At 38.6% G+C, this 15,380-nt stretch overlaps 1 protein-coding gene across 1 annotated transcript in view; it reads right to left on the reverse strand.

The window, feature by feature from the left end:
- cntnap5b (contactin associated protein family member 5b) overlaps nucleotides 1–15,380 on the reverse strand; it is a 69,257-nt gene that overhangs the window by 41,794 nt on the left and 12,083 nt on the right. Inside the window, exons 2-4 of the mRNA XM_084417929.1 lie at nucleotides 10,996–11,106; nucleotides 9,220–9,413; nucleotides 7,095–7,242 (exon numbers count right to left, since the gene is read on the reverse strand). Of these exons, the coding sequence (XP_084274055.1) occupies nucleotides 7,095–7,242; nucleotides 9,220–9,413; nucleotides 10,996–11,106 (453 nt within the window). The remainder of the gene's footprint in view (nucleotides 1–7,094; nucleotides 7,243–9,219; nucleotides 9,414–10,995; nucleotides 11,107–15,380) is intronic.

Consider the following 15,380-nt stretch of genomic DNA (forward strand, 5'->3'; position numbering starts at 1 on the left):
ATTTCATATTATTTAATATAACTTGCACTCAAAAGTTTGCAATGTGTCACTCATTTATTAGGTGCATGTAAAAAAAAGAAAAAAGAAAAAAAGAAACACAATGAAGTCTCTGAATAAGACCCGTCTTGAGAGGTAAGGTCAGTTTATTTTTCTTATTTCCTTCTTAAAAAACGTTGGCCAGAATTTAAAGAAAAATCCAAGCCTGCCTCAAAGCAACCCTTCAGAACAAATTCTACCCAGGGCGGTAAAAGGAAGAAATGTGCATGGTTTTTGACCCGGGCTCAGAGGTCAGACATTAAATTTTCGCTCTCTTTCTCCATCTCTCCTCGCCGGATGCCGGAGTGCGAGAGACTGAAGCTAACCAGCCATGACAAGCAAAGCCGCGCAAAAAGCTCGGAGCCGTCTGCTGAATATAGAACTAACACAGAGGGTCCAGGAACATCAGCAAGCGCAATGAGGCTGAGTTAGATAAAGTGAGGAGATCAGACGAGAATGTGTTTGGTTTTCGTTTTTTTGCATGAGTTGGCGTCTCGATGGAGGCACAATGCGTGTCAAGATGGAATGATAAGGAAATGTATCTTTATCTCAAAGTCTTTTAATCTTAGATGCACAACAGTAATCAAAAAACCATAGAAGTTACATAAACAATGACCTTGAGAACTGAGAGGATAGAAAGAAGAGTCGTATAGAACTGAGAGGATAGAAAGAAGTTGAAAACACTGGCAGGTTTAGCAGAATAAAATGCATATTGTATAATCCTTCCTGAGGGGAAAGAACAAAAACAATGAAGTTCAAACTCTCGACTGCATCTGAACTCAGCCAGGCGGCTCGATAAACACAACACGCGGTTGAATCACGTCACGCTTGAATAATGCATTATTCAGGATTGTAGACGGCAAAATAAAATGCTGAAATAAAATATTAATATTAGATGAAAAAAAAAAAAAAAAACTAAACGAAAATTTGAATGGTTGCCAAAGCAACGAGTTTAAGTTGAAGAAATAAATAAACTAAAACTGAAAAATAAAATAAAATAATAATTAACCAGCATAATTTAACCTGTATAATAAATAAATAAATAAATTAAACAAATGACTACAGCATTAAACAAAATAAAAATAAAAAAAGTTACTAAATAAAATGACAAGTAAAAATATAAAAATAAAAAAGTTAATTCAAAATATTAACACAAATTATACTAGTATATAAATAATATTCATATAACACTTGAACCAATGAATTTCTGATGGAATGAAGTCCATCTACATATTTTTCACTTTGAACATCTTAATTTGTATTAATTTAAGATTAGTACAAGACAAAAATATTAAACACATTGATATTTAAGATTGACTTAATATATTTTTGCATTTTGGTGATAATGATTGTAGATTTAAAAATCATGGTTTCCCCCATTATGGATGAATCACGGAAGCTACACCAGTTACTTTTGCCAAGAGATCTCTATTTATTATGTATCATGTGTCAGACAGAGAGAAACAGGCATATAAGAATATAAGGCTACATGAGAGGTCTTCATTCCAGATTTCTCTGTTCCCCATTTCTCTATCTTCTCACCCTATCATAATAGCTGTAAATGGATTCTCTGGGTTTCTCCTTCCTTACCCCATCATCTCTAAGTTACCTTCCTCTCACGCCCTCATGCCTTTATGTTTCTCCGAGGTGCTACAGTAAGATTGAGCTTATATACATTACAGAGAGACTTACAGCTTCCTTTTGAGGTAGAAAAACACCTAATGCTTTGACATGGTACAATCCACTTTCCACATTAAGAAACTATTGCTCAGTGTATACATTAATGCATTAGTGGTATACATGGTACATTTGCATCAGTTGAAACATTCATTTTCTTGCAAAGAGCATACCAGCTGTACACATTTGAAGTATCATCATCATCTCTGCTAAGTGAACATTGCATACCTCTAAGCAAAATATAACTCTACCAGCTCTATGCTCAGCACACAAGTACAAACATAGTCTGACTTCACAAAATACATTATGAAATTATAAAGAAAATGAATAAAAAACACAAAAAAAACACTAAACAGTCAATTTTTAGTCTTCAATGATGATGATGACTTTTAAATATCATGTTTTAAAAGGTTAAAATGATATAAATGGTAAAAACAACAATATTAATGATAATAAAAATAAGTAACAGTGTCGAAATCTGCTATACTGGTCTTGACAGTCCTTGGAATCAGATTGAAAAGAAAATAACTCCATACCAAATTTACTCTGTTAAGATCTATTTAACAAAATTTCATAATTGTCCCCCCATTACTTAGAACATATAGTATGTGGGAAAATTGAACATATTCTGTGTGGGCCTACTTTTTGCTTAATACACACACGCAAAGTCCTCCATAAACTAAGAATTAGACCTCTCTTTATTTATGGGTCTCTTGGTGGCATCAACACAGCAGTGCTCCATTGTGAATTAATGACTGTACAGGGATACACACACACACACACACACACTTAGAGAACGTATGCTCTTGCTACACACTCCCCATTTCAGACATACACACACAAACAGTTTATACCACGAAGCCACGGCCTTAAATTGCAGTTAGCAGCAGAGGCGCTTGACAGATTTAAAACTAATTGACTTCAGGAGCATTCTGGGAGTGCATGAATAAGGCCAACGCAACGCTGAGGATGTCCGGTTTATCCTCCAGAAGAGTCAAGTCAAGTCATCTTCATTTATATAGCGCTTTTAACAATGTAGATTGTCTCAAAGCAGCTTCACAGAGATAAATGTATAATATAACGTAAGATTGTTTTGGCTTTATAGCGGTTCTTTAATAAAGTTATTTTCCAGCTAAAGTTAGTTTTGATTGATTCGCTTCCGTCGCAACGATCATTTGTTTTTAAATTAGGGCCGCCAAGACGACACCATTCTCTCTACACAGACTTTAAACGCGAACCTGTGAGAAACGCTGATGGCGTTCAGATGCACATTAAGAACGAGTTCTATAGTTATGTGCGTTTGAATATATGTGTGCAGGTTTGGAATTCCCTACAAACCAAACCTAAACAAATTACTGGTGTTTCCTTATAGTTTTGATTCAGAATTTTATTTTATTTTATCAATTCGGGGTAGATACGCAAATTGAGTTTTCCCGACGACGCGTTATCTGTAGAGTGGGAAAGGGATCCTCCATAGGGAGAGACTAGTTGGCCCTTCAGCACTGCATTGACATCGGGTCCAGGCGAAGGTCCTTCATCAGATCTGGAAACGGCCTGGATCCGGCAGGCTGCGGGAAAACCTTGGGATAAACAAAGACACTAAAATTAGCGTAGATGCCATTCTTCTCATGATGTAACAAGTACATCAGGATTTATGGGAAGTGTTCCCGGTTCCAGCTGACCTAATCTATGCAGCCTAATATTGAATTATAGAAGTCTATAATGTATTATGTGAACGCTATGTCAAAGAGATGTGTCTTTAATCTAGATTTGAACTGACAGAGTGTGTCTGCTTCCCGGACAATGGTAGGAAGGCTGTTCCAAAGTTTTGGTGCTAAATAGGAAAAGGATCTACCGCCAGCAGTTGATTTAGATATTCTAGGTATTATCAACTGGCCGGAATTTTGAGATCGCAATAGACGTGAAGGAGTATAATGCGTTAAGAGCTCGCTCAAGTACCGCGGAGCTAAACCATTTAGTGCTTTGTAAGTAATCAGCAATATTTTAAAATTGATGCGATGTTTAATAGGGAGCCAGTGCAGTTTTGACAGAACCGGGCTAATATGGTCATACTTCCTGGTTCTGGTAAGAACTCGAGCTGCTGCGTTTTGGACCAGCTGTAGTTTGTTTATTAAGCGTGCAGGGCAACCACCCAGTAGAGCATTACAATAATCTAGCCTTGAGGTCATGAACGCATGGACTAATTGTTCCGCATTTGTCAATGAGAGCATATGACGTAATTTAGATATATTTTTAAGATGGAAAAATGCGGTTTTACAGATACTAGACACGTGACTTTCAAATGAAAGATTGGTATCAAAGAGCACACCCAGGTTCCTAACCGACGACGAAGACTTAACAGAGCAGCCATCAAGTGTTAGACAGTATTCTAGGTTATTACGTGAGGAAGTTTTTTGTCCAATAATTAGAATCTCTGTTTTTTCAGAATTTAGAAGTAGGAAATTACGAGTCATCCAGTTTTTTATATCAGCTATGCATTCTGTTAATTTAGTGAATTGGTAAGTTTCGTTAGGTTTTGAAGAAATATAGAGCTGAGTATCGTCGGCATAACAGTGGAAGCTAATTCCATGTTTCCTAATAATATCTCCTAATGGCAGCATGTACAGAGTGAACAGCAGCGGTCCTAGTACTGAGCCCTGTGGTACGCCATACTGAACTTGTGATTGATAAGACATCTCTTCATTTACTGCTACAAACTGATAACGGTCAGATAAGTATGATTTAAACCATGCTAGTGCAATTCCACTAATGCCAACATAGTTTTCTAGTCTATTTAAAAGAATGTCGTGGTCAATGGTGTCAAACGCAGCACTAAGATCGAGTAACACTAATAGAGAGACACAACCACGATCGGATGATAAGAGCAAATCATTTGTTACTCTAACGAGAGCAGTCTCAGTACTATGGTATGGTCTAAATCCGGACTGAAAATCCTCGCAGATATCATTTCTTTCTAGAAAGGAACATAGTTGTGAAGATACTGCCTTTTCTAGTATCTTTGACAGAAAGGGTAGATTCGAGATCGGCCTGTAATTGACTAATTCTGAAGGATCAAGTTGCATTTTTTTAACAAGCGGTTTAATCATAGCCAGCTTAAAGTTTTTTGGTACGTATCCTAGAGACAAAGAGGAATTAATGATATTAAGAAGAGGATCTATGACCTCTGGAAGCATCTCTTTCAGTAGCTTAGTCGGTATAGGGTCTAACATACATGTTGTAGATTTAGATGATTTAACGAGTTTAGTAAATTCTTCCTCTCCTATAGCAATGAATGAATCAAATTTTTCCTCAGGGAGACTACAATGCACTGCCTGATGCGATACTGTAGTAGACGGTTGCATAGTTATAATTTTATCCCTGATATTATCAATCTTATAAGTGAAGAAGTTCATAAAGTCATTACTGCTGTGCTGCTTGGAACCTTCTGTGTTTGAAGCTTTCTTTTTCGTTAGTTTAGCCACTGTTTCAAATAAATACCTAGGATTATGTTTATTTTCTTCTAATAGGTTTGAAAAATAAGCAGATCTAGCAGCTTTTAAAGCCTCTCTGTAAGCAATCGAGCTCTCTTTCCATGAAATGCGAAATACCTCTAATTTTGTTTTCTTCCAGTTGCGCTCCATTTTTCTGGCTGCTCTCTTAAGGGCCCGAGTGTGCTCGTTGTACCACGGCGTTGGATTATTTTCTTTAATCTTCTTTAAGCGCAAAGGAGCAACTGTGTCTAAAGTGCTGGAAAAGAGAGAGTTAAAAGTTTCTGTTGCAATATCAAGTTTTTCTAAGCTATCCGGGATGCTAAAATGATGAAACTGATCAGGAAGATTATTAATAAAGCAATTAATAATTTGCTTATTAGCAAATAAGAAGAGAAATATGAATGGAGGGAGACCATGCGCTATCCTAAACATGTGCTTTCTTTCTGTGTCTTTCCCTCTCTGAAGTCTCAGACTTGTTCGAATTCACTTCGCCCCGCGTTTGACGCCAAGTTTTTTGCATCTCTCCCTATCCATTACGTGATCGGATAGGGTGAGAGTATTCGGTCTCGAATAAAATCGTGCATTGAAAACTTTAACCACAGCACAGTAGATGGCACCAACTGCTGTTAATCATGGCTGCTGTTTTGAGAAAGTAATAGTACTTTTACTTGAGTATATTTTTTAGTCCTCTTTCCACCCCTGTTCATATGCCCTTTGTACTAACATTGAGCACCGCAGTGTCAAGCCATTGTATGTTCAGCGCGTACTAGCGCGGGGATAATTATAAATGTAATTACCGAGCACTAATTCACTGCCTAATTCATTTGCGGCTCCTTTGGAATGCGAGCCTGCGCCCGCCGCTAATGCTAGTGCTAACCTGCCAGCGGTCTGACTTTGAGAAAGCACTAGCGTCTCTGTTATCAAACCCTATTACTGAAATACTGTGTGGTCAGCACCCACTTATCATGTTTGATCAACGTGGTAAACCGAGTCGCCCCCAGCGGTGTCACATTCTGCCCTATCTCACAAAATTAACGTTTAGAAAATAAACATGGCAGTGATAGGTCGCCGAGTCAAGCTTTGAATTGACAATCGGTGCAGCTAGTGCGCAGACTGCAAATACAAAGCACCTCAGGAGAGACTGAGAGAAAGGAACAATCAGGGGAAGAAAAAAAAAAGAGAGAAAACAAGCACTAGAAAGGCTGCATTATAAATATTTCAAACGCTAGACGTGTGGTGCAAGCTACCCTTGAGGTAACCGATTGATTGTTACCCTGCACTTTGATACCCAGTGAAGGGTAAGTCTAAACCAACTCAACCCGACTGCAGTAAAACAACGTTACATTGAACTAGCATCAGCTAAAAACAGACTAGCTGAACTTTTGAAACCACAGCTTGCTTGTTTTTTGTCCTTTCTTCCTTCACACCATATCAGTATGATTGAGTGTGCAAGACTCGCACCAACATCACCACAATATCGGAATATACAGTCAGGAATGTCAGGGTTTTCTTCAAATCTTTCAGAGTTGGGAGCGCGACAATTAAACAATCATTGCGGACATGGAAAAGTGAATTGCTATGAAGCTGAACTAAATTTTAATTGTGAGTTTGCATTTTATGTGCCGTCGATGAATAGCTGGGTCGATTATAGTTGGGTTATAAGATGTTGACTTGGCTTGGCTTTTCACAACAACATGAATGTTCGGCACGAAAATTTGGTCCGATTTTCACATACAATTTGTTTTTTAAAGCCAATAACAGCCTTGTACACATTGATGAACCGTTCACAATAAGACCACTAAGATGCATTTACAACGATGAATTTCCATTTCATGTCTTGTTTAAAAAACAAAATACCTATTATCCACCAAATGTAAATTCAGTACTCACTGTATAAACAGCCATAGACCTCCACTCTTAGGCCCATCCACCCCCCGGGACTCCAGTCCACCGGCAAGAACCGCAGAAATCGAGTTCTTATAGAGTGTGAGAGCTTGTGGTGAACAATCCCATCGGAATTTGTGTTTCCAGGGAAAGTCTGCAGGAAAAAATAAATAAGTTTGCAAAACAGAAAATTACCCAAAATTTGGCCTTGCTATGTATTGATGAGTTAATATAATGACAAACGAGGAGAGGTATACAAGGTATAATTTTCAGACACATTTTTGTTTGCAAAGAAATGCATTCTGTGGTACAAAAATGACAAAGTTGTATATTGCTAGCATGCATTTATCTCAATTAGCATGTATGTTTGACTCACATAAACTCTTCTAAAGTTAAACCTGCCAGATGGAAGGCCTTTGTAGAGGTGCTGTCAATTGTACCATTGTTTAGCTAATTTTTTTTATGAGTAATTTCAATAGGAATCCACATAGAGAATTTCAAGTTGGTAATACTAAATTTTCATAGAAACTTTTCCTAATGTGACCACGCCTTAACACTAATGTGTTACTAGCTCTCCTACATCTATTTACAGTATGTGCTGTAGTGAAGTCTTGGTAAACATTAAGATATTGCCAATTTAAGACATTTCTTCAGTGACTAAGGTGCAATTGCTAACGTTGTACAATGTTAGCACTCAAGTCTGAAGGTTTAGCTAGTTAACATGTGCTGGTAGATGCCGTTACTTCATCATTCTGTTTCTTCATTGACTGCACATAGCCTCCCAAGTGGCATGAGAAAGTCCAAAGACTTACATTGAAATGACTGGGAATGCTAACAGTTTTTTAGCCAGCTTAGTCTCAATTAGCATATAGGTTTACCTCAGAGAAACTCTTCAAAAGTCAGAGAGTTGATTATCTATACATAGAGCTGAACTTTTGCCAAGCTGCATTTACCTAAGATTTTAAAAAAACTAACACAAAAAGTTAGCGGGGAGCCTCTGGCAGCGTTAGTTTCTTTAAGTTGCACTCAAAGCGTCAATGCTAATCTAAACCTCCAGTTTTAGAATAGCTGGGGGTCCTACCTCCAGCTGTAGCGCCTAACAGAAAAACGGCATGACCAGGAGGCACCTACCGCACTTTAAAAATGTTCCACGTCTTTTAATCTTCCACTCATTAAAATGCTTCACACCTTCAAAGACTTTCATTAAACTCAGTTCTCAAACTAATCAGCACCTTTTTTTTCCTCCCACTGGGGTGGAAGATAAAAGAACCAAACATTAAACCATCTTTGAACAAAAAAAATTTAAATTACATAAAAAGTTGCAACGAGACGAGTTAGCCTCAGAAAATATATACACCACCTCCGCATCCACCTCCTCCTCCTGCTCTCTGTTTGTTTAGCTCCAATGATTACATTAGCAGGAAAACCAAGCTTTCTTAATGAGAGTTGACGGAGATGGCAGGTAAGATCTCAGTAATGTTTCGCCCCAGCTCTCTTTTAGCCGGTGCTTAATAAGAACGCCAGGGAATGATGGAGCTTTGAAATGACTACTATTGATTCAGAAGAGGAGGGTGAAGCCCATTTGTTTGCCTGTAAGTGTGGAGGCAATGCAACCGCTGTCTCTTGTGGTGCAATGGCCGCTCCGATTGATTCCAAAGTTGTCAAAATAAAACTATCCAAAAAAGAAAAGAAAACGTAATTCAAGTTGGGAAGACAAGGATTTTAGCTGCACTGCCAGTGACCGGTGAAGTCAGGAGACCATGAAATGGATATAAAGTCACGTCACTCAAGATAGGTGGTGTATTTAATCTTAGGTTGGGTGATTAAGTGAAATTCAGGTCGATAATTAAAAATGTAACGTTTCACGGGTGGCTGGTTTTCGATGGGAAGTGTGTACCAACAGTGCAGGGGAGGATGGGTTAATTTATCCTAGTAAATTATTATGATTTAGTTAAGGATACAGATGCTTAATGATTATGGGTGTGCATGCATTTTATTCCGGTCATAAAAGCCCCCCTGATCCACATTATTTGGAAAGCTTTTAGAGTACTTATTGCCCTGACTGAAGTACTAATGCATAATAAATATAATAAAAGGCTGGATTATTTATAAGAGTACTTGGATAACTCACCCCTATGTTGTCCTCTTGTCTGAACTGCTTCCAAGCTCTTCCTGTGTCACTGTACAGCAACATGTAACTCGTAACCCAATCAGGATTCCCGAAACGACCCTGGGTCGCCACAGCTGTGATCTCGACCCTTTCCCGCAGGTCCACCTGCAGCCACCGTAGCCTGTCTGTTCGTTCTGGAGCCCAGCCGCCGCCACCTAACACAAGAACAGAAGGGTTGTAATGTAACTAAGCCCAGGTACAACCCACAAAAATTTCACAGGCAAAAAACAACAACAAAAGTACTTTCAAACCAAACAGCTTTTGGTTGCTCAACGCGGCAAATCCGTATGACCAACTTGAACATGTTGCAAAATCTCTACGGGGAAATCTTTCGCCAAATTCCCGATTGCATGGATTACTAATACTAAACTAAGGCTATTGATGGCTCATATCAACAGCCCAAAGGTGGTTTTACTGTAGAATTTATGAATGTTGAATTATTTCACACTATAAATATGGGCGAGAGGAAATTATGTCAATTATGTTATGTTAAGTGAATGAGACAAAGTCTATTGTGATCACACCTTTAATGAACCAACTCATTAAAGAAACCCAACATTCTAATTGAAATGATTCACTAAAATGATTCCGAATTCCCAACACGTCTTGAGAGAAAGAAACCTAGAATAGCATGTTTTATTTTTATATCAGCTCGCTCATGCACAAGACATCATTACAAAGCAATGCAACATTTTGCCAATCTACAATGACAATCTACAATGTATAAGAAAAGCTAGCATGCTACTGATAAAACGACTATACATCTACTGCCAGGCTTGTGAAAAACTCTAAATAAATAAAATATTGCGTTGCTTCTTTTGGCAAGTTTCTCAGCACTGTAGTTAATTAGGAAACATTCCTTCATTAACAAAATATAAACTTTTAATTAAAGGCAAACAGATATTTGAAGCATTTCGCAGACAGCCAAGCTTCAACTTCAGACAAGCCTGCCAAGTGAGGTTCTTTTAAACCTGTCTGTTCACACTAATTAGCTCAGTGAATCTAACTTACATTGGCACTGCAATTAAAAGGCTGAGCAAATATACTGTACAGCAAACCCAGCGCTAGTCTCAGCACAAGGAACTACTCTACTAGCACAACCACACCAAGCCACAGAGGTGCGTGTCACATGGGGGTCCCTGTCACTGTCAGGCAGTAATTCACTGTTTGGTCTGCTTTTGACCCGTAAGCAAACTGAATTACATCAAATCGACTCTAAAAGGCTGGGTACTGCATGCTAATACTCCATCACAAGTCATACTGGATATGTATATCTGCTGTGGCATATCAAATGACAGAGTTTCATGTTCTGAATGCAACGGACATGTTTTCTTTCTAGTACCATGTAAATACCATGGTCTATAAACACAAGAATTAAGCAAACAGTGTGCACATCCAGTAGGCAAAAACACAATAATCAATCAGTGCATGATTTATATAAAAATCACCATGGTATTAGCACCAGATACCATCGCTGTACAGTTTTTGCCAGTTAATCAAAACATGTACTTGATGTAATACTGTCGAAATACTGTTTGTATTTAAAATAATAATTGTAATGTTTTCACCAAATTATAAAATGAATATAATATAATCTTATTTAAAATGGTATATGACAATCAAAACTTCCCATTTTACTGTATATAATGTAATTTGATATTACCAGTAAAACCTGAAAACATACCTCAGTAGGGTAACAACAACACATTTTCCCATTTTTATAGTGGGATTACTCACCATCTCTTCTGTTGAGTTTGGCGAAATATGGTGACTGACTGTCGGAGGAAGATGAGGAGCTCTGGAATGATGTGGGAGGAAGAGCAGAGACCAGTGGCCCATTGCAGTGATCTAGAACAGCAGGAAACACATTAACAAATCAGATTTGACGTTCATGGTTTGTGAATGACTCTATTTTGGTATGAAATGCCCAGTTTTAATAAACCAATTAACTCCCAATGGATAACGGATCAAGTCCTGCCCTTCATTGTTTTCCCCATTGTATATTCAGCTTCTCCCAAGAAATACGTCAACCCTACAGACATGAAATGGCTTGTGAATGTTGCAAAATTGTTTACACCCTCAACCTTGGCAGAATATACCAGTTAATGGACCAGAAGAAAGCAGTCTGCAGTGCTCCCAGGGATAAACTTCCTTTCATCCAGTCAAAAAAACGGGACTTTCAACATCCATTCCCCAGGTTAACGTGCAGAGCAAGATAATGACAAGAAAGAATGAGCAGAAAGGAGAGAGAGTGAGAAATCTGACAACGGCTCTCATTTCAATGTTTGAGAAAACCGCACTGATTTCTCAGCTAATTAACCTTTCAAACGCTTCCTGAATGAGCCTGACATCAAATACCATCACTCACAGAATTGCAAATGTATTCCAGACCAGGTGAGACGGGGAGATGAGAGGGAGAAAGAGGGAGATAAAGAGACATGAAATAGTGAGTATCAGGGTAAGGTCGTAGGAAGGAGAGAGGATGGTAGCTAGATGTGGCCCTGTCTCCTCTCTTACAACGGCTTTGAGAGGCAAAGATACTCGAGCAAACAAGTCAAAAAGAATCGTCCTCTTCTGGATCGACGGTATATTTAGCTCTGGGGAAAAAAATCCCTAATAAACAGGCAACCTCCGAAGCAGGTTTCCTCCAGATGAAGCCATTTAAAAACCCGCCCCATGATGCATATTTCAACAGGGAGTCTCTTTTGCTGGCTATCTCTCTATCTTTTCCACTGTAAGCGTGTAACGTGAGCAAATTGAGCAAGTGATGTTTCTGAATCTCATAAATATGAATGACAGGAATGACTGACAGGGGCTTTCTCATATCGCTGCTGTGACGTTCGTGTGGAGGATATCGGTAGCATTGCGTCCGCCAGCGGAAAGAGACCAGATTAGATTTTTTTCTTGTGCAGAAGGGAAGTGAGATTGACCTAGTGGCTGCCTAGCACCTGATCCTCTGATGGCACAAGAGATGAGAATCGATACAGCACAACCATAAACCTGAAGCTTCATTCCTTGAGATGTTTGATGGACAGGAATATGTATGACCCTTTTGAGGGGGGTTGAAAAAGCCATGTCTTATTTAAAATCAAGTGGGATTTCTGAAAACACAACTGGATCCTACTCTGGTCAATGTTGCAGCAAACTTTAAAGTGTTCTTAACTCTCGGTCGGATGCCAGGATGTAATTTTCAGAGAGTTTCTCCTTCTACAACCTTGTGATGCGCTGTTCCCTTTGAAACAAACCGATTCACCGCTCTTACGAAACTACAAATCTGTTTCTTAATGGTGTCTATGTTAGAGCTGCAGTAACTTTTGGTTGCATGACAGAGCATCCGTTGAAGCTCGAACTACTACTTTTACTACATTCAATGCACAATGCCATTTGAAACCAATGGATCCACAGCATTTGCCTTTGCAAACTCCAGTAAGTGTACTAACTCTATGGGTATCAGTAAATTTTATTCAAAAACTGCAGCGTTTCAACAATTTAAGTTCTTTGTTAAGTTGAAGAGTTAAAAACCAAAATGCAATGGTTTTTAACTCTTCAACTTAAAGAACTTAAACTGAATGAAATTTGTGGATACCAGGAGATTGTCAGAGAATTCTGTGGATCTATTAGTTCCAAATGGAATTGTGCAATGCAAATGAAGAGGAAGGTTCTGTGAAAGTGAACAGAAGTTGCTGCAACATACTGAGTGTCCTGTACTGAGCACCCAGTGTCCTGTACTCAACTTGGCTTGGAAATGCACTCTTTTTCTACAGATTTATCCATGAAAACAATCAAGACACCAGATGGGCAAGATTGGAACCAATACTGTATCTCTTATTTGAGCATAATTCAAAGTGTCTTGAGCATGCATGCCAATCGCTCGGTCATGGCTCTAAAAGAGGAATACTTTTGAAGTCCATTACATGAGCTGCTTTGTAACACATCCTTTAAATGCTTCCCAGAGGTAAAAATAATAATAATAATAAAAAATACTGCTGAGCTTTTGTTCTTGCATAGCTCATAAGACTTAATAAGAGAGGAGTTCTCAGTCATGGATCAGTGTTTTCCATAAAGATATTTAAAGGGATAGTTCACCAAAAAAAATCAATATCTGTTATTAATTACACACCCTCATGTCGTTCCAAACCTGTAAGACTTTCATTCATCTTCAGAACACAAATAAAGATATTATTGATGAAATCTGAGATCTTTCTGTCCCTCCATTGACAGCTACGCAACTGACACTTTGACGCTTAAGAAAGTTCATAAAGAGATGGTCAAACTAATCCATATGAATTGAGCAGTTTAGTCCAAAATGTTTAGGCTTTTATTCACATAAACACTGATCAGCGAACATAAACAGAAGCTCAACCATTCTTGCTTGACGTGCGAGAACAAACCTCTTGCGGAAGTTCAAATGTGCTGCGTAAGATGAGAATGAACCTCATTGGTTCTTGCAGAAGCTAAAACGTGCTGTGTAACACAAGAATAAACCTTATTGGTTCTTGTGGAAGCTCAAACGTGCTGCCCAACACATAAGAATGAACCTCATTGGTTCTTGTGGAAGCTCAAACGTGCTGTGTAATACACCATTGGTTCTTGAAGCTCAAACGTATTGTGTAACCCGCAAGAACCAATGAGGTTCATTCTAGTAGAAGCTCAAACGTGCTGCGTAATGAGAGAATGAACCTCATTGGTTCTTGCAGAAGCTCAAACGTGCTGCCCAACACATAAGAATGAACCTCATTGGTTCTTGTGGAAGCTCAAATGTGCTGTGTAATACACCATTGGTTCTTGAAGCTCAAACGTATTGTGTAACCCGCAAGAACCAATGACTCATTGGTTCATTCTAATGAGAGAATGAACCTCATTGGTTCATCGAGCTCAAACGTGCTGCGTGACACGAGAATGAACCTCATTGGTTCTCGCACGTCAAGTGAACACGCTTGAGCTTTTGTTTACCACAACCGATGTGTGAGTTGAATGTTTAAATGTGAACAAAAGCCTAAATTCAACCTGTTCATCATATAAAGTGATCGAGACTCTTCAGAAAATGTTGGACTAAACCGTTTGATTCATATGGAATAGTTTTACGATCTCTTTATGGACTTTCTGAAGCATCACTTGAAGCAAGTACTAGCTGTGCTGTCAACAGAGGGACAGAAATCTCAGATTTGACCAAAAAAGATCTTCATTTGTGTTCTGAAGATGAACGGAAGTCTTAAGGGTTTGGAACGACATGAGTGTGAGTAATTAATGACAGAATTTTAATTTTTGGGTGAACTGTCCTTTTAAAGGTGAACTAAGTAACTTTTTTACCTTAACTGAACAGCTTCGGAGTCATTGGAATGGTTATAATACTTATTTCGGGTTGAATGGTGGTCGTTTCGCACCCCCCTGGTGCCCGTGAGCGGAAAATACGCACTTGCAACTTTGGGGCGGCGGGCCACCGCGTCAGGAAGTATCGCGTGATATCAGGTCTCGCGATGTAAACAACTGCTTTACGGCCAAAAGAAATCTGCTAAAATGCTGTCATTATTGCGCTCCCTCACGCTGTCCGAACCTGAATGAAGACGTTTTAAAGAATATCCCATCTGCTTTGATGTCGTTGATCTACTAGCCTCTGGTGTCTGAGAATCGCCAACGAGTTTTTACAACAGTGTTGTCAAATATCTATTCCGAAGCTGTGGGGGGAGCTCTAGAGAGAAACCTGCCAGCAAAAAGCGAGAATACAGCGAAGAAATCCCGAAGCTACTGAGTGCTGCTTTAAACAAAAGCCTCCTTTGCTCTCCATTTAATCAAATTTTTGCGAGTTACCCCCACCCCCCACATCTACAAACAGCTAATCAAGAAAACAAAATCTACAGGGTTTTTTTATTTAATTTTTTATAAAATCATGCCTATTATGATTCTTTAATGTTTGAATTCATGCCAATCATCAGAATGCCAAAAAATGATTTATTCTAATCAAATACAATGACCTGATTGCTGCATACATAATTGGTTAATCATGCTAATATAATCTCTGTTTAGATTAGTAATTAGTGTAAATGAAGTGTACTCATGTATGCATGTAATTAATAAAACTCTTTAACGAATCAAGAACACTGCTCACTTTTTCTAAATAGCAA

The sequence above is a fragment of the Rutilus rutilus genome, assembly GCF_951802725.1.
Source record: "Rutilus rutilus genome assembly, chromosome: 8".
NCBI classification, from domain to species: domain Eukaryota; kingdom Metazoa; phylum Chordata; class Actinopteri; order Cypriniformes; family Leuciscidae; genus Rutilus; species Rutilus rutilus.